This window comes from Chrysochloris asiatica, unplaced genomic scaffold, assembly GCF_000296735.1.
Source record: "Chrysochloris asiatica unplaced genomic scaffold, ChrAsi1.0 scaffold00004, whole genome shotgun sequence".
Lineage (NCBI taxonomy): Eukaryota > Metazoa > Chordata > Mammalia > Afrosoricida > Chrysochloridae > Chrysochloris > Chrysochloris asiatica.
This window is the reverse complement of record NW_006408522.1, coordinates 14,317,893-14,339,197: the sequence shown is the minus strand read 5'-3', so window position 1 is coordinate 14,339,197 and position 21,305 is coordinate 14,317,893. Positions and strand designations below refer to the sequence as shown.

General features: G+C 42.2%; 1 protein-coding gene across 1 annotated transcript in view; it reads left to right on the top strand.

Annotated features, from left to right (window-relative positions):
- CGNL1 (cingulin-like 1) overlaps window positions 1-21,305 on the top strand; it is a 155,220-nt gene that overhangs the window by 98,306 nt on the left and 35,609 nt on the right. The window contains exons 8-10 of the mRNA XM_006831609.1: window positions 9,989-10,195; window positions 11,041-11,145; window positions 16,776-16,928. Of these exons, the coding sequence (XP_006831672.1) occupies window positions 9,989-10,195; window positions 11,041-11,145; window positions 16,776-16,928 (465 nt within the window). The remainder of the gene's footprint in view (window positions 1-9,988; window positions 10,196-11,040; window positions 11,146-16,775; window positions 16,929-21,305) is intronic.

The window sequence follows — 21,305 nt, the reverse complement described above, 5'->3', positions numbered from 1 at the left end:
TCTTTCACCATACTTATTCAACCTATATGCTGAGCAAACCCACCAGTAGCTCCTTGGAAACCCTTTGCAGGAACTGACTTGACAACACTTAACAACAACAACAACAACAGTGACTAATGATCTCAAGCATTTCTTTTGTGTTTGTTGGCTGCCTAAATGTCTTTTTCGGTGATGACTTCCGTCCATTTAAAAATTTGGATTGGTTGTCTTTTTGTTGTTAAGATGTTGAAGTTTTCCCTTGTCAGATATGTTGTTGCCAAAAATGTTTTCCCTTTCTGTATATTCTTCTTTTTGGCTCTAGTAGAGAAGTTTTTCTTTTTAAATATGTGTGTTTAATTTTTTTTTTTTTTGGACAGGCAAACAAAGGCTTGTTTTATTGAATGACTGATCTATGTAATTGCCCAGGCCACTATATACAGACAAGAGCGAGGCAGCTGTATTTCTTGGTCTCTTCCTCCTTGGACAGAGTCTTGATGATCTCTTCTTTCTTTGCCTGGAGCCGTTCCTCACGGCGCTTGCGTGCTTCCTTTGTCTTAGACCTGCGGGCCTCAGCCTGGTCAGTCAGGAGCTTCTTGCGGGCCTTGTCTGCTTTCAACTTGTGGATGTGTTCCATGAGAATCTACTTGTTCTTAAACACATTTCCCTTTACTTTCAGATATAGGCTGTGATACATGTGGCCGTCAGTCTTCTTAGATTCGCAGTATCTTCTGAGCAGCCGGCGCAGAATTCTCATCCTCCTCATCCAGGTCACCTTCTCGGGCATTCTAGCATTGGCAGTACCTTTCCGCTTACCTATGCCCATATGCCTGCCCTTCCGGCAGGCTAAGGTATTTTTCCGGCATCGAGCCCGAGAATGGACAGTAACAGGCTTGTGGATGATAAGGCCATCTTTGATCAGTTTCCGGATTTGCTGACGGGAGTTGGCATTGGCGATTTCATTGGTCTCATTGGGGTCCAACCAGACCTCCTTCTTGCCACAGTGCAGAACACTGGAGGCAAGCCTCGTTTGAAGTCTGAGCATACTCATGGCTGCAGCCACAGTGCCAAAAGGAAAGAACTCGCTCTCTAAGTGTTTAATTTTTAAGAGGCAAGTTATCTGTTCCTTTGGCAGTGTGATATATTCAATACCCATGGTTACTGATTAGTGCCTTTATACTCTGTCTACAATCCCAGACTGTTTAGAGCTGACAGGGACATGGGAGTTAGCCAGAGTGACCCTTTCATTTTACAGAGAAGTTCATTGAATGCAGATAGAAGTTAAATGACTTGCCTACAGTCATTATACAGTAAATAATTAGCAGAGTCTGGACCAGAATCCAAATCTTCTAACAAAAGGAAATTGAATATTGACCTTCACTATTCATAGCTAAAGAAACTATGGTAGTGTAGTGGATTATGAGCTGAGGTGCTAACCGCAAGGTCAGCAGTTAGAATCTACCAGCCACTCCATAGAAGAAAGATGAGGCTTTCTGTTCCTGTAAAGATTTACAGTCTCGGAAATCCTATACAGGGTCACTATGAGTGGGAACTGACCCCGCGGCACATAACCACCACCATCATTCATGGCTATGGAATCAACTTTTCCTTGAAAATATTCACGGTTTTGGTAATGGGCATTTTCTCTTCTTTGATCACTTTGTTTGCCAAATTTATTCCCATCTCTTTCATACAGTGCTCCCCTTGCCAAAAATACAATCAAATGAGTGTATAACTTTGTAATCAGTTGAGTTATAAACAAAAATATGTTAGGAAAGAATAGTGTTGGCATTTTTGGGAACTCTAATGGTGTTCTGAGTATAGGATTTAAAAATGATGTTTTTTAATGACTCAAGTCCCATCTTGACCAAAAATGGTAAATAGGCAGTCAAAGGGATAGAGGAAGGAATCCACCAGGAACCTACCACCTTACATTTATATAGGAATTGTAACTTAAAATTTTTTTATCTTTTTCTTTCTTTCTTTTTTTTTTATTTGCCCCATTTTTGGAGCTAGTATTGCCTAATACACTTGCTTTAAGAATGTGACTGAGGCCTACAGAGGTCAAAGACTTGCATAAGTCACCGTGAGAACTGTAGAACCCGCTGTAGCAGCCAAGCCACCTGACACCTGGTCCAGGCACTTAAAGTCATACAAGAAGCCTCAAGGATTTGACCAGCTCTTTGAGCTGTGGGCCTCAGCAGGTGGGATCTGCAGGTGTGAGCAGTCTTTGCTTCACCTGGAGCTTCTCTGCTCCAAGTATGGGCCATGATGAGTGTCATGACATCACTTGGGATGTTGGTAGAAATGCAGCGTCTCAGGCCCCACTCCAGACCTGTTGCACATTTAACAAAGATCCCTAGATGAGCCCTAAGCTCGTTAGAATTTGAGGAGGCCCGGCCTGGAAGATCCATGCCAGTGAAATTCACAGGTAACTGGGGAAAGTGAACTGTTTATTACCAAAGTACCTCTGTCGTTTACTCTTGCTCAAGTGAGGGGAACTTGGTTTTCTACCACATTCACAGAGAGTATGGGACTCATTATTTGCGACCAGGCCTTCATTGTGGAATTGAAAGAAAGCCCACAGGTGTGTGGTCAAAAGGTGATAACTTTCCAATGGATGGTCTTACTGAGGGACACTTCAGACACCTCTCAGCCTAGATCCTGGAGCCTCAACTCACACTGGAGTGTGGGGGGTGGCCAGTGAAATGGAACCAACAAAACCAGCATTCCGTTCTCTGGACTCCATGGCTCCACGCCTCAGCTGTTTTCACTCACTCAGCAGAAAAGGGAGAAAGGAAGCACAAGTCAGCCGTGGCAGCAGCCTTGTTAATTAGTAAAACCTGATACGCATGTGTGTTTGGTCTACGATGGGACAAGCTGGGAGGTCCTCACCTTGTTTCAGAGTCCCTGTTTCACAAGGTGTTAAGTCTGTGCTTCAACAAGGAAAGTATGACTGTGCCTTTGGACCAGGGAAAACTCTCATCAATGGCCCATGGCTGCTTGTGCTCTTTGGAGGGTTTTGTGCTTTTTCTGGTTCCAGGGCACAGTGTGAATATTTTGGAATGCAGTTTTAGCTCAGCTAGTAAGAAAGTCATTATTTGCAGTAAATGGTGGTACCAGAAAACAAGTGGGGTTTTCCTGTTTTTTGGGTTTTATTTCTCACATTACACTTGCATTTGCTTCCCTACAGCCTTCCACCGCTCTAAATCAGTAATTGGAGCATATGGTTAAAAGTCAACTCTTTTAAAAGTTGTGAAAATTTAGCAATTCAGCATGTTAAACATGCTGTTTTTGTTTTGGAAGAATTTTCTAAGTTTACTAGTCTATCCTTGCTTAGGAAATGGGGCTGAATTTTTAATGAATTAACCAACCAAGAAACTTGACTTACCTTTGAAATAAGAAAGGGGTCATTTGATATGTGCAGCAAGCAACCCCCAAAAAATGATTGTTGTTATTAAGTGCCATCAAGTTGGTTCCAACTCCTAGTGGCCATGTATAGGGTTTCCAAGGAGCAGTTAGTAGGTTTGAAATGCCAGCCTTGTGGTTAGCAGTCCAGTGCTAATCCGACATTGCCACACTAGGACTCCGGAAGATGATTGTTGTTGTCATTAAGTGTCGTTGAGTCAGTTGCAGCTCATAGCAACCCTATATAGGGTTTCCGAGGAGTGACTGATGAGTTTGAACAGTCAACCTTGTGGTTCAAACCGACTTTATGGTCAAGTGTTTATCCTACAGCGCCTCTCAAGTACTCCAGAAAGATGATTTGTTGTTGTTGTTAAGTGCCGCCGAGTCGATTCCAACCCATAGTGACCCTGTATAGAGTTTCCGAGGAGCAGCTGGGGAGCTTGAACCACTGACCTTGCAGTTCAAACTGTTCTGCAGTCTGATGCATTAACCCACAGTGCCACACCAGGACTCCAGAAAGATGATTACAAGACTTTAATTCTCATTTCTCATTTTTGCTGCAAAGGTGAACTCAAACATACCGATGATGGTGAAGGTGGCTCAGGACTAGGCAACGTTTCATTCAGTTATACTCAGAGTCAGAGCCTATTGGAGGCAACCAATAACAAAAGGCTTGATTTTTAGCTGGTAAAAATTTGCAGACAGCAGCCTGAAGCTAGGTTTGATGATTTAGAATCCTAGTAGGTAATCTTTGAAAAAAATCTTTCTCCATTTTGTTAAATAAACGAGAGTTAAGTTGATATAGCCATCAACACTTTTAAGTAGACATTGACGATCATGAGTGAGATTAAGCACTGGGCTGGCTAACTGTCAAGCTGAGGGTTTGAACTCACTAGTCTCTCCATGAAAGAAAGATGAGGCAGTCTGCTTCAGTACAGACTTACAACCTTGGAAACCCTATGTTGTTGTTGTTAAGTGCCGTCAAGTCAGTTCCAATTCATAGTAACCCTGTACAGGGCTTCTGAGGAACAGCTCTGGTGAGTTTGAACTGCGGACCTTGAAGTTAGCAGTCCAGTGGTTATCCTACAGCGTCACTCCAGGTCTCCTGGAAACCATATCGTACTTCTTCTGTTCTGTATAGAGTGTCTGCGAGTCAGAATGGACTCTCTTGTAGTGGTTGATACCTCATTTGCTATGATCACTTCAAGAAAACATTGACAGTATGGATGGGGTAGGTAATTCTGTCCCTCTCCTTAAAATAAGGATTCCTGCTGGAGATTTAGTGGTTAAGTGGTAGGCTGCTAACTGAAAGATTGGTGGGTTCAAACCGACTCCATGGGAGAAAGATGAGGCAGTATGCTCTGCTTTAGGGTAGCCTGGATGGAAAAGCTGAAGAAGCATTCTTTAAGTGCAAGTCCTGGGCCATCTGGGCCTTTTCCACTCTCCCAGCTAGATGTGGTGAAAAGGGATTGCTTAACTATGTACACCAGTGTGGGAGAGTTGGCGCTTTGCTCTTGTTTGTACAGCTGCTTCTGAGCTCTGCTATCTTACATTGCTTAGGAGTTTCAGTGAATGGATTTGGGAAGGGTTTTTAGAGGGCAGAGGAGGGTTTGAACTTGACTGAGGAGATACGTTGTCCTCCAAGCCCATGTGACCATCAGTAGTCAATCTTTTAAAAAGATGTATTCTTTATTTTGAAAAATGTAATATTGGTTGAATTCCTATGGTTCAAAACTCAAAAGATTACAAGAGGATTTGCAATGAGGAGCCTTTTTTCCACTTTCTTTTTGTAGCCCCTGGTTCCCTTCCCCTTGCCAGTTTGCCTCTCCAAGTAAATAGATACTTAATCTCCTCTTCCCTTTTTACACAGACATGCTATATGTACTATTTATTCTGTTCCTTGCTTTTTTTCACTTTCTTGTTCATGCTTTTATTTTTCCAGCTGCACAAGATGTTACTGAGTTGATGTAATTTACTTAGCCAGTTGTCCCAATTAAGTGACATCTTATTGTTCACAGTCTTTTGCTATTAAATGCTTAAATGAATACGCTTGTCCATGTGTCGTTTTGCACACATGTGAGATATAGTGCTGGAAGAGAAGTTGCTGGGTCAAAGGGAATATGTGTTCATTTGTGTTGTTGTGTGACATCCATCAATTCTTGATCCATCGTGACCCTATAGAACAGAGTAGAACTGCCTCCTTAGAGTTTCCTGGGCTGTAATCTTTACTGGAAGGGGGTTACTTGTAGGCTCGAACTTCTGACCCTTTGGTTGGCAACCAGGCACTTAATCAGTACACACCACCAGGGATCCCATGGTTTCATTGTTGTTAATTACCATTGAGTCAATTCAGACTTATAGTGACTCTGTAGTGGCTGGTGAGTGTGAACCACTGACCTCGCAGTTCAAACCGGCCTTGTAGTCCAGTGCTTAACCTACAGTGACACATCAGGACATAGATAATATCAAATTGCCCTTAAAACCAAACGACTTATATTCTTAACAGACACACAGAGAGTGCTGACCAACAACAGTCTGTGTTATCAAACTTTCTGACCCTGATGGCCTGATAGGCTTAAAAAAAAAAAAAGAGGGCAGTATAATTTTAAGGTATGACCCAGTCTTAAAGGACACAAAAAATAGCACATCTGCTATTTTTGCTTTAATGGTAATGACCTAATGTGGGTTGGCAGCATTTTGGTGTGATAAAGGAATTGGAGCGTTCAGAGTTTTGAAGCTGGAGTTTTGTTAACTTCTGCAACTGTATGCATGAGTATTTGTTAAAATACTAAAAAACAAATCCATATAATCCTTTTTAAAATAGACATTATATTGGTGATATGATACAGCTAAATGAATTGTTATAAACTGTATCCTCTATGGTTAGTTATCCTGGAACAGCCTCTGTAATCTCTATGTAAAATATTTTTGTTGTTACTGTTGAGAATCCACACAGTAAAACATACACCAATTCAACACTATCTCTAAGTGAAATTCAGTGACATCGATTATATTTTTCAAGCTATACAACAATTCTCACCTAATTTACTGTAATCTTATTACACACAGGTTTGAGATCAAAGACACACAGATGTATTTGCTAGTCTCTTAAGTGAGTCCAGCAGCATTTGTCCTCAGTGGCCTGTTGTCTGAGAAGGTCTTCTCCAGATGTGGCCACACTCATGAGACTCGTACTTGAGCATTTGGAAAGATGATGATGCAAAGGTCAAAGAATTTCGAGCTGGAAGGACCTTCTAGGCCCGTTTTCTTTTCTCCATTGCGAAGTCATGGAAGGGACCTTGCTCTGGTGACACAGTGGGTTAAGCACTTTGGCAGTTTAACTCCATCAGCTGCTCCATAGGAGAAAGATGTGGCAATCTACTTCCATAAAGACAGCCTTAGCAGTCCTAGGGGCATTTCTAGTCTGTCCTGGTAGAGTTGCTGTGAGTCAGAATCAGCTTGAGTGCAGTATGTTTGGTTTGATTTTACTGAAGGGAAGCGTGTCTTATGGACTCTGTATAAATAACAAATAGGGTGTAGAGATGGGGGCATGAGTAAGCGGGGAGATGGTGGTGGTGGTGATGTGCCATGGAGTCGGTTCTGACTCAATAGCGACCCTGTACAGGGTTTCCGAGGATGTAAATCTTTACAGGAGCAGAAAGCCTCATCTTTCTCCTGCGGAACAGCTGGTGGTTTTAGACTGCTGACCATGAGATTAGCAGCCCGATTTGTAACCACTACGCCACCAGAGCTCCTTATGTAGGACTCTGGAAAAGTTTGTCCACAGAGACTTCAGTTAAATATGTTTGTTAAGCATTGTGTGATGGAGTTAGAAAAAAGACATCACTTTACAAATAGTCCTAACCTGACTAAACATCACAGCACACACAAACCCTCCTAAGGCATTCACAACCTGAGACGTGCCTTCTAACTGTGACTCTTTAGTGTATTTGTTGTTGCTTAACTGGTAAGGTTTTAATCTTATCTAAATATATTTTAATTTGTAGAGGTGAAGTGCTTTCTAGAGCTACGACTGGAACCGATTTATTTAGGACAGCCACTTTCTGAACATGGAGTTCTGGTGTGGTGCTGTAGGATAAGCACTGGACTGCAAGGTCAGTTTGAACCTCAAGGTCATTGGTTCAAACTCAGCAGCCACTCCTCAGAAACGCTGTACAAGGTTGCTATGAGCTGGAACCAACTCTACAGCAGTTCACAACAACTAGTTGAAAAATAAACTTGTGTGGTCAGCTCTCCCAGCACTTAATCCATCAGACTCTTAATGTGCCCCTACAACTTTCAAATAGAATATACCAAGTCCTAAACATCAACGTAAGGATCTCTAGTGGTGCAATGGATTAAGTGTTGAACTGCTCAAGGTCAGCAGTTCAAACCCACCAGCCACTCCACAGGAGAAAGATGGGGCAGTCTGTTCCTGTAAAAATGAACAGTCTCAAAACCTGTAAGACACAGTTTCACTCTGCTCTATTGTTATAGTTGTTAAGTGCTGTAGAGTTGGTTCTGACCCACAGTGACCCTGTATAGAGATCCCAAGGAGCACCTCGGCTATAGGGTCATCATTATAAGTCAAATCAACGTGACGGCGGTGGGTAAACTTCACAATACAGTCCAGGTTCCCTTACCTAGCATGTGGAGGCCCAAGTCCTGGTTAAGTCAGATCTGCCTTTCGGTACCCCAGCTGCCCTTCATCCCTTTCCTTGCTCTTCCTGAGAATTCTGTCTGAACAAAAGAACACCCATCATACATGTAAGTGTTCTTTGTTTCTAAAGTTTTGGAAATATTGGTGAGCATTATTTAAAAAAAAACCCCACAACAATAAAAACAACATTTTCGTAATCTAATGTTGGCAGGCATCCTGAATCTCCTTTGCTCAGTCATACTTCCTGCAAAAATCCAGACAACCTGGGTAACTGCATCAACTCTCCCTACCATCCCTACTCCTACCTCAGAGTTCCTGAGTTTTGTTTTTAAGACAAGCTTGGTTGAGATTTCATTCACTTAATATACAAGCTGTACAGCCCTGGTATAGTGCTGTGGGATAAAGCCCTGGACCTCAAGGTCAGTTTGAACCATGAGGTCGATGGTTCAAAGTCAACCAGCAACTCCTTGGAAACCCTATATAGGCTCTCTCTGAGTCGGAACAAACTTGATGGCACTTAACAACAATAACAAATATATAATTCATCCATTTAAAGTATACAGTTCAGTGGTTTTTAGTACATTCATAGAGTTGTGCGCGTATCAGCACAATTTTAGGCATTTTCATTATCACCCAACAAACCTTGTACCTACTAGTTGTCACTCCCTACTCCTTCCCTCCCCCACGGCCCCAGCCCTAAGAAACCATTCATCTGCTGTCTGCCTACATGCATTTGCCTGTTTGAGATATTGTATGTAAATAGAGTCATGCAATACTTGTCCTCTTATATCTGACTTCGTTCACCTAGCATTACGTAGCATATATGAACACTTCATTCCTCTTTATGTCTGAAAAAGATTTCATTGTGTGGATATACTGTGTTTTATTTATCCATCAGTTGATAGACATTTTGGTTGTTTATAGTGCCACTTAACGATCACTTCAAGTTGCTAAGCCAAAAATCTAACAGTCCTTGTGCTATCTGGAATTAACAACCACCATCTTGTAATTGCTGCCATTGCTTTCTGTTGTGAGTTGTGTGCAGCACAAGCTCATTCCCAGATGATACAACTAGAGCTTGCACTCTGACCTCTATCATCACGTAGACAAATCTTAATTTTTGTTTCATTTTAGATTTGAAAAAAAATGTATAAGCAAGCATAAACTCTCTTTCATCTAGAGCAGGGGTGGGGAATGTCCACACAATGCTCTGAAAATCATTTGGTCTGCCTTTGCCAAGGCAACCGCTGTTCTAGCTGTCACATTAAGGATGAGTTGATTATCTGACCAAATATAGCAGGCTAAATTTTAAGTTGATAATTTTGTATGGCCCGTGAATGATGCTATAAAATTTTGGCAGAAAAAAAGGTTCCTTGCCCTGGTCTAGAACTTATTAAAGGCTGCATCTGATAATAGGACAGGAAAGTGAAAACTTCAGAAGCCACTGACTAACAGAACAGGTTCTAGACCCAGTGGACCTGAATGCAGTTCCTGCTTAGCAATTTTGAACAATTATTTCGTCTACCTAAGCCTCGGTTTTCTTATCCTTAAAATAGTAAGCAGAATAGTGTTCATCTGCTAGAGTTGCTAAAAGGTTGAGATTGCATATTGAGGATGTAGCATAAGGTTGGCAAACTTTTTGGTAAAGGACCAGAGAGTAAATCCTTTAGACTCTGCCACAACTACTTGGCTCTGTCGTTGTGCTATGGAAGCAGAGGCACACAATATGTAAGTGAGTGGCTATGGTGTGTTCAGTAACTTTGTATTTTCAAAAACAAGTGGCATGCTGATTTGTCGGGCCAGCTGGTGGGCTGTCTTTTGCCGACCCCTGGCTTAGTACAGTGCTCAGCACATAGTGGGTTTGAAATAAATGTCATTTATCCTTGTGCTTGGGAACTACCCCTTGAATGGGTGCTCATGTTTACCTGGCCCTGTTTTTAACAGAATGTTGAGGTCTTAGCCAGTCGGAGCAGCACTTCAGAACAAAACCAGGAGGTGAGTGAAATGCAAGTTAAAGCTCTGAAGGAGGAGAACGAGAGGCTGCGGGGAAGAGTTGAAGAGCTGGAGCGAATCGTTGCTCAGTTCCAGAAGCAAATCAGTGACATGAAAGGCGACAAAGCTAAAGTGAAGGAAAAGCTTACAAAGTACGAGGTAAGGCTCGCCGGGCCCCCAGCCAAGGTTTGGCAGCTGCTGATCTCTCTTTCCTGTATAAGTGGTTAGAGAAGTTGGAAGGGATTTATTATCATAATTTAGTAAGAAAGGTCAATGCAATCATGAATATATCCTCTGTGCAAGTAGTTTCTTTTGTTTGTCAGAGAGTGGTGTGAAGGAGAGATATGCTTCTAAAGAGGCTTGGGAAGAGGGCTGATAATGTCAGGGTGGAAGATACATGACCAGGCCCGGAAATCCCCACTCACCCTGAACTCAGCCTTCGGACACATGCAGACTTCCGAGGCTTGGCAGAGGACTCCAAGCACCTGAAGAGATGACCTCACACCACCCCAGGCCCACCGTCACCCAATACAGTTTGCTCTTTTTTTACCGCACAATTGTTGGTTTTTGAAGTCACGTAGGTTTTAGCAAAAATCTATGATCTGGTTTTGGTAGACCTCTAGAAGTGAGAGGCACACACAGATGCCAGTGAGAAAATGACAGTGGGAACACAAGAAAGGTGAAGGGTGCTATAGTCCAGCAGGGGTCCCCAAACTTGGCCATCAGTTGGAATCAACAGAATTGTGTATACCTGGGCCCATTCAGCTCCTGCTGTTTCTGAGCCTCGCAATAGTCCTATCTTTCCAGACATCTAGATGAGGTAGATGCTAACATTGGGCTAAGAGCTTGAACTGCAGACAGGCGAACACACACCCAGGAACTTGGCTGGAATGTGCTGTCTTGGGTCCATGAGTGGGGCACTGGGGCACAGGCATGTCCTGTATTCCTTCATCCATAAGGCCAGCACACGTTGAAGTACCTGCTGACCCACTATCTCATTGTAGGGAGAAAAGCGGCAATTAGAGGAGGCCCTTGTGCAAGCCAGAAAGGAAGAAAAGGAAGCCAGGACAGCTCAACGGAGCCTGGAGGATGACCTAGAGGATGCTCAGGTAAACACTTCAGGCTGCTGCTGTACTCCCTCCTAAAGGAAGCCCGGAGTCCTGCTGTGGCACTGAAGGATAAACACTGGGCTGCTAACCAAAAGGTCGGAGGTTCAAACCTACCAGTTACTCCTCGGAAACCTTATACCAGGTCACTCTGAATCAGAACCAACTTTTAACAACAAAGGAAGCCCAGAACAGCAAAATCACAGGAACTTATACAAAAATATTCCTTCTTCCACTAGCGCACTTTCACCTATAATAACCTTTGAACCACCATCTAGATCAGTTGGTCTCAACTTGGGGGGAGTTTGCCCTTCCCACCACTCTAGGGCATTTGGAGACTCTGGCTGGTACAAATGGCTAACACTTTCCACTGCTAACCAAGATTGGCACTCAGTGGCATCTTGGGAGAAAGGCCTCATGGTACTTGAAGAAAAATAAGTCAGCTATTCAAAAGCCCACGGAGCCCAGTTCTGTTCTGACACACATGGGGTCGTCATGAGTCAGAATCAGCTTGACAACAGCCAGTTCTGGTAATGTCTGGAGACATTTTTTATTAGAGCAACTGGGTTGGGAGTGCTAGGAGAGGCCAGGATTCTGCTAAACACCCTGCAAGTCCCAGGACAGCCCACCCAACAAAGAATGATTCAACCCGACATGTCAGTAGGGCCGAAGTTGAGAAACACATTTAAGAGCTTGACAGCTTTCCCAAGATAGAATTTGAATTATGTAATTGGTCCCCAAGGCAGTGTGGAGTCGACTTTCTGGCAGAAGCCAATTTCCCTTCTCCTCTGGGCAAAGGCATTGCATAGAGTCCTTCAAGATGCTCAAAGAAACAGGAGGCAGTAGTTTCCTTGAAACTAGATAGCGATCTCTATTCAAAATCAACATGTTCTTAGAAAATTAGATTTTCATATATGAAGGTTAGAAAGATTGTTTTGAAGTGTGTTCTTTTTTTTGAAAGGCCCCTACTGAAGTTCTAAATTGACTTTGTCCAGGGCCCTTGGCCTGGTCCAGGTAATGTCCTTCCTCCTCCCTGCCCTCTCGGGTTGTAAAGTACCCACTCTCTCAGTAGTTTCCCCGCAGGCAAGTTTCTGAGTCTGGAGAAGCCTGTGTTTTTACGGCTGTCTAAGAGGAAACTTGTTAAGTTTTTCCATTAAAGAGTCACTTGTGTGGATGGGTAGATGAAGTGGGAGGGAGTTTAAAGCATGTTAAAATGGCTAAGAGCCGACAAGCAGTCAGAGTTGAGTTTTACAGGTCTCATTTAGCTCTTCTTTCAGCGTTCAGCTTCATCTCCTCAGGGTATGGAGGACTGGAAGCTCAGACTTGCACTAGGATTCTAACCCAGGGGCTACTTCTCGGTTCTGTTTGTTCCTCCTCCCCAGATTGTCATAAAGAACTCGTTTTGCCTGTTTGTATATTTTATTGTTAGAAATTTTACCACCTTAACCATTTAAAAATTTTTGATCTGAGGGAATACATGTAGCAAAGCATTTGCCACTTGAACCATTTTTTAAGTATACAGTTTAGTGACATTATCGACACTGTGTTGTGCTCCCATCACCATCGATTCATGTCACCCGAGACAGAAACTCAGGACACGCTCAGTAATAACTCCCAGTTCTCCGTCCTCCAGCCTCTGGTGACCACAAATAACCTGTTTGGGGATGTTTAGTATGGACCTGTTTTTGCATACACTCAAAGTCCTATATTCTCCTATGTTTATTATATGACTGCCCCAAATATGAATTTTATTCTTTTCTTTATTTTATATCCCCTTTAATTCTAGATTTTTGTTACAAACTCTTGATGGATTGATTTCGTGTGGACAACACTTTCACTGTGCTGAGACTTAAGACTTGTGGTGGTTGTTATTGTTGTTATGTGTCGTTGAGTTGGTACCGACTCACAGCGACCTTGTGCACAGCAGAATGAAACACTGCCTGATCTTGTGATGGCTACTGGTACCAAATCCAGCTGCCAAAGTGCAAGGTTTCAAATTGTGAGTTCTTACAGGGCAGAAAGAGAGGAGGAACATCTGTACCGAGCAAGTACTGCACCTTCATGTCATTTAGACATCAAACACGGGGTGCAGTGATTACAGTCTCTCAGAACATCTTGATCTGCCTTTGGTCAAACAAGAAAACTTCCCACACAAGGAAGCAGTTCACCAGCTGTGAATCTGCAGCTAATATTTAATTCAGTGTGTACAACAGATAGTTGATGGCCTCGAGGCCTAAAATCTTAATGTAATCCCCACCCACCCCCAACCCTCGCATTGCTATCCTTGCCTTGGAAATTATCCCTGACATGTTGCTTTTGTTGAGGCGTGTTTTCCCAGCTGTGTAGAGATGACAAGAGTGTTTCGTTCTGCGTGTGGCCATACGAACCACTGACAATACGATCTGGCAGGCATCAGAAATGGGCCCCAGCCATCTTGCCATCTTACCTGAATGCTCTGATCTCAAAAGTTGTTAATATTGTTAGCTGCTGTTGAGTTGGTGACCCCATGCACAATGGAATGGAACTCTGCCTGGTCCTGCGCCATCCTAGTGCCATGGAAAGACCATAGTCATTCTGAAATAGATACATCGTTTTCTGTGAAATTCGGGAATCAGATAGTCAGATCCTTTAAATCAATAACTCTGCATGCCTCTCTTCTCAAAGCTGGCAGTTGAAAGGGAGCTTAACCCCTGGATGACACTGAACCCTTGGAAACCCTATGGGGAAAGTTCTATTCTGGTCTATAGAATCACTGTGGGTTGGAATCGACTTGGTAGCAGTGGATTGTAATTTTCAACCACCAAGTTTTATTTGTTTGTTTTAATCATATGCCCATTAGTGGACCTGGGCTTGCAGCATTTCCAGATAGAAAAGCTATCACTTGCTTGTATAGATCTAACTGCTTTGGAATAGAAGTTGTTGTTGTTATAGACTGTGGAGTCGGTTCTGACTCATAGTGACCCTGTACAGAGTTTCCGAGGCTGTAAATCTTTACGGGAGCAGAAAGCCTCATCTTGCTCCCACGGAATAGCTGGTTGTTTTGAACTGATGACTCTGAGGTTAGCAGCCCGATTCGTAACCACTACGCTACCAGAGTTACTTTGGATTAGAAGTAAGCATCAAGAAATACTAAAAACTTAATTTAGCAAAAACATTCTTCTAGGCAGATGTGTGTGTGTGTGTTGGTGGGTGGTAGCGTTGCTCAGATGCCAAGCCGAGAGCAGTGAGCCCATTCATGGAGCCAAGCCTCACTTGTGTGCTGACCCTGAGTTCCTGGGATTGGAATCCAAGAGGAGTCACGGGAAATTAGTGGCATTCAGAGGGACAGAGGTTGACTTGGATCCTGAAGGAGCTCTTTTATTTGTTGTTCAAGAATATTTGACTTGTGTCTTGGGAGATTTTTCTCATATAACAGATCACTGGTAACATAACTACTTCTCCTTGCTCTGTGTTTACCCCTTCCCCCCAAAACCCAAAACCTACTCCTGTTGAATACATTCCGACTCACAGCAACCCTATAGGGCATAATAGAACTGCCCCATAGCTTCCAAGGAGTCCTGGTGTGGCGCTGCAGGTTAATGCGCTGAACTGCAAGATTGATTTGAACCACAAAGTTGGTGGTTCAAGCTCACCAGCTGCTCCTTGGAAACCTTATACAGACTTGCTATGAGTCGGAATTGACTGACGGCACTTAACAACAAAACAACAACAATTGTTTCCAAGGCACTGCAGGATAATGTGCTGGACTGCAAGGCTGTAGGTCCAAATGCACCAGCTGATCCTCAGAAACCCTATATGGGGTAGCTGTGAGTCATAATTGACTCAACAGCACTTAACAACAGCAGTCTTTACAGAAGTGGACTACCGTATCTTTCTCCCTTAGAGAAGCTGGTAGGTTCGAACTGCCAACTTTTGATTAGCAGACAAAGACCAGAACTCCGCTGTCCTCCAACACTACTAAATAAACCACCAACAAAAACCTCAGGAGTTGGCTCTGCCTCTGGTTTGTGCCCAGCTGTGACTTTGGAGGACACAGTCCTGCTAATTGCCCCCACACTGACCCTCTGATCACCTTCCTCTGCTACCTTCTTTCCCAGCCAATTTTGTTGACCTTGGTTCTCTACAGCACCTAACTTCAGCAGACTGGCTGTGTTGGTTCTTAAAGCACAGCCAGCTCATCAGGGCAGAAGCCAGAAGCACTCCGTCTGAAGTGTTTTGACCCTAAGTCATGTGATTGGCGGGGCAGTTCCAATGCAAACTAGAAGTGCCCAAAGTCATTTGGGGGTGACTGTAGGTGGTTAGCTGTTGTTGTTGAGTTCTACTGAGTCAGTTGTGACTCTTAGTGACCCTGTATAGGGTTTCCGAGGAGTGGCTTGTGGGTTTGAGCAGCTGACCCTTGGGATTAACAATCCAGTGCTGATACCACAGCACCACACCAGGTGGTTAAGCACTGTACAAATATTAATGTTCTGTGGAGTCTCTGGTAGACCTATGGAGCAACTGTACTAACCCACATTCAGCTTCAGCTCCGGATGCCGTTTCGTTGTGTGGGTGATCTGCCCTGGTTCATGCTCCCCACTCTGCGCTGCGGCCCTTCTTGACAACCTCGCACTGATGGCCCTAACACATAGCTGTTTAAGAAGTCACCTTCTGATCTTATTTTAAGACTTTGCTTTAGAATTGGATGTTGTTTACATGAAGAATTTACATCTGTGTAACTGTGAAATGAGATATTCAAGGGAATCCAGGGGAGTTAGCTCATCCAAGATGGTCAAGTTTATAGTAGATACTAGTGTTTGGTGCAGATTCACCCAATAACTGTCCATCTACACTTTATCTTACTAGTGTTTCTGCCATTTAGCATCAGCCTATTCATCAAAGGAGCCCTGATGGTATGGTGGCTAAGCGCTTTGCTAACTAAAAGGTGGTGGTCGCAGTCCACTGTTTTTCCTACAGAGCCGTCAACTGCTCTGCAGGAGAAAGATGTGGCAATCTGTTCCCATAAAGATTACACCCTTGGGAACCCTGTGGGGAATTTCTGCTCTCTTACAGGGTTGCTATGAGTCGGAATTGACTTCGAGTGGAATGGCAGCTTTTTCATAAGTAGATTCCATTCGTGGTGCCCCTGGGTGTGTCAGAGTAGAACTGTGCTCCATAGGGTTCTCAGTGGATGATTTTTTTAGAAATGGATTTACAGGCCTTTTGCTGAGGCATCTGCGGATAGACTTGAATTGCCAGTCATTTGGTTAGCAGCTGAGTGCCTTAATCATTTGCACCACCTGGGGACCCTTACCTTGATTTTTTAGCATGAAGATTCAGTGTTTCAGCCACTCTCCAGAAGTGCCATTGCCAGCGACTTTGATTGTTGTCAGTGTTTCTGTGGCACCTTCTTTGACTTCTCTTTGAATCCTATGTGTGTTTTTGTTAATTCACCTTTCCTCCCTGGCCCTTGAATTTCACAACCAACAGTATCCTTGTGTCTCTGTGATGATTTTATTATGGTCTTTACCCCCTGTCACTACTGTAACAGGCTGGGTGGTTTTGTGGTATGACTATGAAATTCCCTCTGCCACCTGTTTTTGTGGCTGACTTGGTAGGTAGATGACAATGCTGTCCTTTCCTGCTGCCTACAGAGAAATCTGAGTCGGGCCACACAGGAGCAGAAGCAGTTGTCTGAGAAGCTAAAAGATGAGACTGAGCAGAAGGATCAGTTAAAGAGGCTGAAGAATGAAATGGAGAGTGAGCGATGGCACCTTGACAAGACCATTGAGAAACTTCAGAAGGAGGTAAGAGAGGTGAACAGGAAGGAGAGAGAGAGAGTGCTGTGTTCATAATCCTTCGGTTGGGATGCAGGCCCCTTTGAGAATCTGATGAAAGCTTAGGAAGCATGTACTTATGCCTAAACTCAATACTAGGTATACATTGCAGAGATTTACAGATCCCCTGAAACAGCTCTTTAGATTTGTTGAGACTCCTAGATACAGAAAGAATGGTCAAGAAGAAGTAAATGCTAATACTTTTTGGATTCTGGGCCCAGTTATTTAAAAAAAATTACTTGACGTCATGTAGTATATAGTGTAGACTTAACAAATGTATCTCAAATCAGAATCTAAGCATTTGTGACTTGTTTAGGAATCAGCATCTATCTTTCATATTCAGCAGGGTAAGGCACCATTTCAAAGCCCTGTAGTTGCTACTCCTCTGCTCATGTCTCATCTCAAATCCCAGAGTAGGAAATGCACCAAGCGCATGGGCTCTCTACATCCTAGGAACTGACAATAGTGGCTGCCATTTATTTGACACATAGAGTGTTGTTGTTAAATGCTCTCAAGTTGGTTATGATACATAGCAACCTCGTGTAGGGTTTCCAAGGCTGTAAATCGTTGCAGGAGCAGGAAGCCTCATTTTTCTCCCATGGAGTGGTTGATAGGCTCGAATCACTGACCTTATGGTTTGTAATGCAGTGCTTATGCTTTCAAGCCACTGCACTTAAACACCTAGAGTATTACATGACTGAAACTGATCAAGCATGAAATCAAGATTTGTTAATAATTACCATTGATTGGACTGCTAATGCTGGAAACAAAGAAATTGGAAAACATGGCCTTTGTGGTAGAATCACAAAGTAGAATTTTCCAAAACCTTATTTATTGCAAATACCATTTTCCAACAGCATAAATGGTGACTATACACGTGGACCTCATGGGAGAGAATACACAGAAAACGTATCATCAATGTCTGGGCTTGATGGCAGATTGGGGAGAGTGCAGTGAGGATCTCCGTCAGCAATAACACAGAATACCAGACGACACAAGCTCTGGGGATGGTCCCACAACTCTGAACCACATAAAAAGGAATATTTAGAAAGTTTAAAGGCTTATAGCCAGTGGAATTTATAGTGGAAGCAAGAAATCTAGTGCTTTCAGGGATCTGCCAGGCTCAGTGGCTCCCAGAGCAGCCATCTTGGGCAAGTTTAAGCAGGGAAAGGATCAGATCCACTGCACACAGATATCTGACACCTGACCAATCATCTGAGATAAAGGGGACTCTTTCTTTCCCTACATTACCAAGAAGAGATAGCAATTGCGGTCACATAGTCAAGCTACAATCACATTCTATAAAAATCCCACCATCCAGGCAAGAACCAATACCAGCTTCCATACACGACATAGGCAGCGAACACCTGTGACAATTGCTGTGTTGAATAAGAAGAAGCATGAAAAAGGAAACCCATCTCCTAATCACATCTACCTGGAGGCAATCAGAAAGCATAAGAAAATATCAACATACATTCATCTAAGTATTAAGGTCACAGCTAACTACTGAATAAGCTAAAGAAACAGATGACCATCTCTGGACATGTCCAGAAACAAGATAAAGTGAGACAAATGAGCTAGAGATAGACCTAGACTGCATATTGCAAGGAGGGCAGGCTTTGGAAATGCCTGAGAAGGAATTCAGAAAAGTGATCCATGAAATGTATCAAAATACTCTACAGAGATGTTGAGAAAAAGTCAGGAAAGCACTACAGGAACAATCAAATAAGATAGTTACAGCATTGGAAACAATTCAAAACCTACAGAAAGAGGTCCAAATGATTAATAACAGACTATCAGAAATGGACACTATACTGAAAGGGCAAAGGAGTAGAATTGAAGAGATGGAAGCCAGAACTAGTGAGCTGGAAGACAAATCTCTCAGTACTACTAAGATAGAACAGTAAGCAGAAAAGTGGGTAATAAAATCTGAAGGTCTAAGATTCATGTTGAACAACATGGAGAGGAATAACTTAAGAAGTATCAGCATTCTGGAACAGGAAAAATCACACAAGTCTACAAAGGAGATACTTGAAGAAAATGCTGGAAGAAAATTCCCCTAAAATCATTAAAATGGAAAAGATAAGCATTCAAGAAGTTCAATGAACCCCAGGAAGGATAGACCACAAAAGAAAATCACCAAGACATAATAATCAAGCTCTCTAAAATCAAAGATAAGGAGAGAATCCTGAAAGCAGTTAGGGAAAAGAAAATTGTTACATACAAAGGCAAGCAAATTAGATTAAGCTCGGATCTCTCAGCAGAAACCATGTAGTCAGGAAGGCAATTGGGGAGACATATATAAAACCCTGAAAGAAAACAACTGCCAACCAAGAATCCTTTACCCAGCAAAGCTCTCAATCAAATATGATGGTGTAATCAAAACATTCCAGGATAAACAGAAACTAAGGGGTTTTGCCAAAGCCAACCCTGTACTACAAAACATCCTAAAGGGAGTTCTGTGGACTGAGACCCAACAAGAACAGACAACAACCAGAGACTAACATATGTGGCAGTACCACCCGGAACTCAATCAACAAATGGAAGACTCAAGAACAGAACAAAACTATAAGAACAAATTCAGAGGATCTGGGAGGTCAGTCTATGATCACAACAATTACAATGTAAAAGAAGTTAACACGAAACAGAGATACAGGTGGTGAGAAAGTCAGGTAGATTACAGGAATAAATAGACTGTTTTAAATGGAGGGAAAAGTTAATAGAATATAAGGTAACCCCATAGAAAATTAATACTTCACAACATACCAAAAAAAAAAAAAGAAAAAGAAAATCCAAGAAGAACATGGAAACATTAAAACGATGAGGAAAATCATAAGAAAGAATACAAAAAGTATGAACTCAGCAAAGGAAGACACACAGAACAAAGAAAACAGCAACACCACAAAAAAACAAACAAACATAAAGGCAGCAATTAATCCATGCCTATCAATAATTACACTGAATGTAAAGGGAGTAAATGCACCAGTTAAGAGATGGAGAGTGGCAGAATGGATAAGAAAACAAGATCCTTCAATATGCTGTCTGCAAGAGACACACCTTACACACAAAGACAAAAAATGACTAAAAGTCAAAGGATGGAAAAAAATATACCAAGCTAATTGCAATAAGAAGTGAGCAAGAATGGCAATACTATTCTCTGATAAACTTTAAGGCAAAAACCAGCATAATAGATAAAGATGGACATTATCTTATGATTTAAGGGATAATTGAACAAGGTGCCATAACCATAATAAATATCTATGCTCCCAATGAAAGAGCCCCCAAATATATAAAGCAAATGCTAATAGAATTGAAGAAAGAAATAGACAAATCTACAATCATAGTGAGCGATTTTAATGCACCACTTTCGAAAATGGATACCACAACCAGAAAGAAACTCAACAAAGATGCAGAGGAACTAAGCAACACAATAAGCCCGCTGGACCTCATGGATGTGTACAGAGTGTTCAACCCAACAACAGCACAATAAACATTCTTTTCTAGTACACATGCAACATTCTCCAAAATAGACCATGTGTTAGGCAACAAAACAAGCCTCCATAAATTTACAAAGCATATTCTCAGACCACAATGCTATCAAATTAGAAATCAATAATAGGAAGACCAAGAAAATCAAGTCAAATACATGGAAACTGAAAAACACCCTGCTGGAAAACAAGTGGGTAGTAGAAGAAATAAAATGTGAAATCATAAATTTCCTAGAAACAAAAAAGAATGAAAACACAATATACCATAATCTTTAGGACACGGCAAAAGCGCTGCTGAGCGGACAGTTTACTGCAATAAATGCACACGTCCAAAAAGAAGAAAGAACCTAAATCAACACATTAGCACAACATCTCCAACAACTAGAAACAGACAAGCAGCCAACAGAAGAAAGGAAATGATAAAGATTAAAGCAGAAATAAATACGCTAGGAAACAGAAAAACTATAGAAAGAATCAACAGGACAAGAAGCTGGTTCTTTGAAAGAATTAATAAAATCAATAAATTATTGGCAAACCTAACAAAAGAGGGAAGAAGACACAAATAACACACAGGAAATCACATGGGTGATGTCACAATAGAACCAATAGAAATAAAAACAATAATAACAGAATATTATGAAGAGTTGTACTCCAATAAATTTGAAAACCTAGAGGAGATGGATACGTATTTAGAAAAGCACAATCTACCTAAACTTACATAGAGTGCAGTAGGAAACTTGATCAGACTTCTAACAAAGAAATTGACCAGGTCATCAAAAAACTCCCAGCCAAAAAACATCCAGGTCCAGATGGCTTCACTGGTGAGTTTTACCAAACATTCAGGGAAGAGCTGTCACCA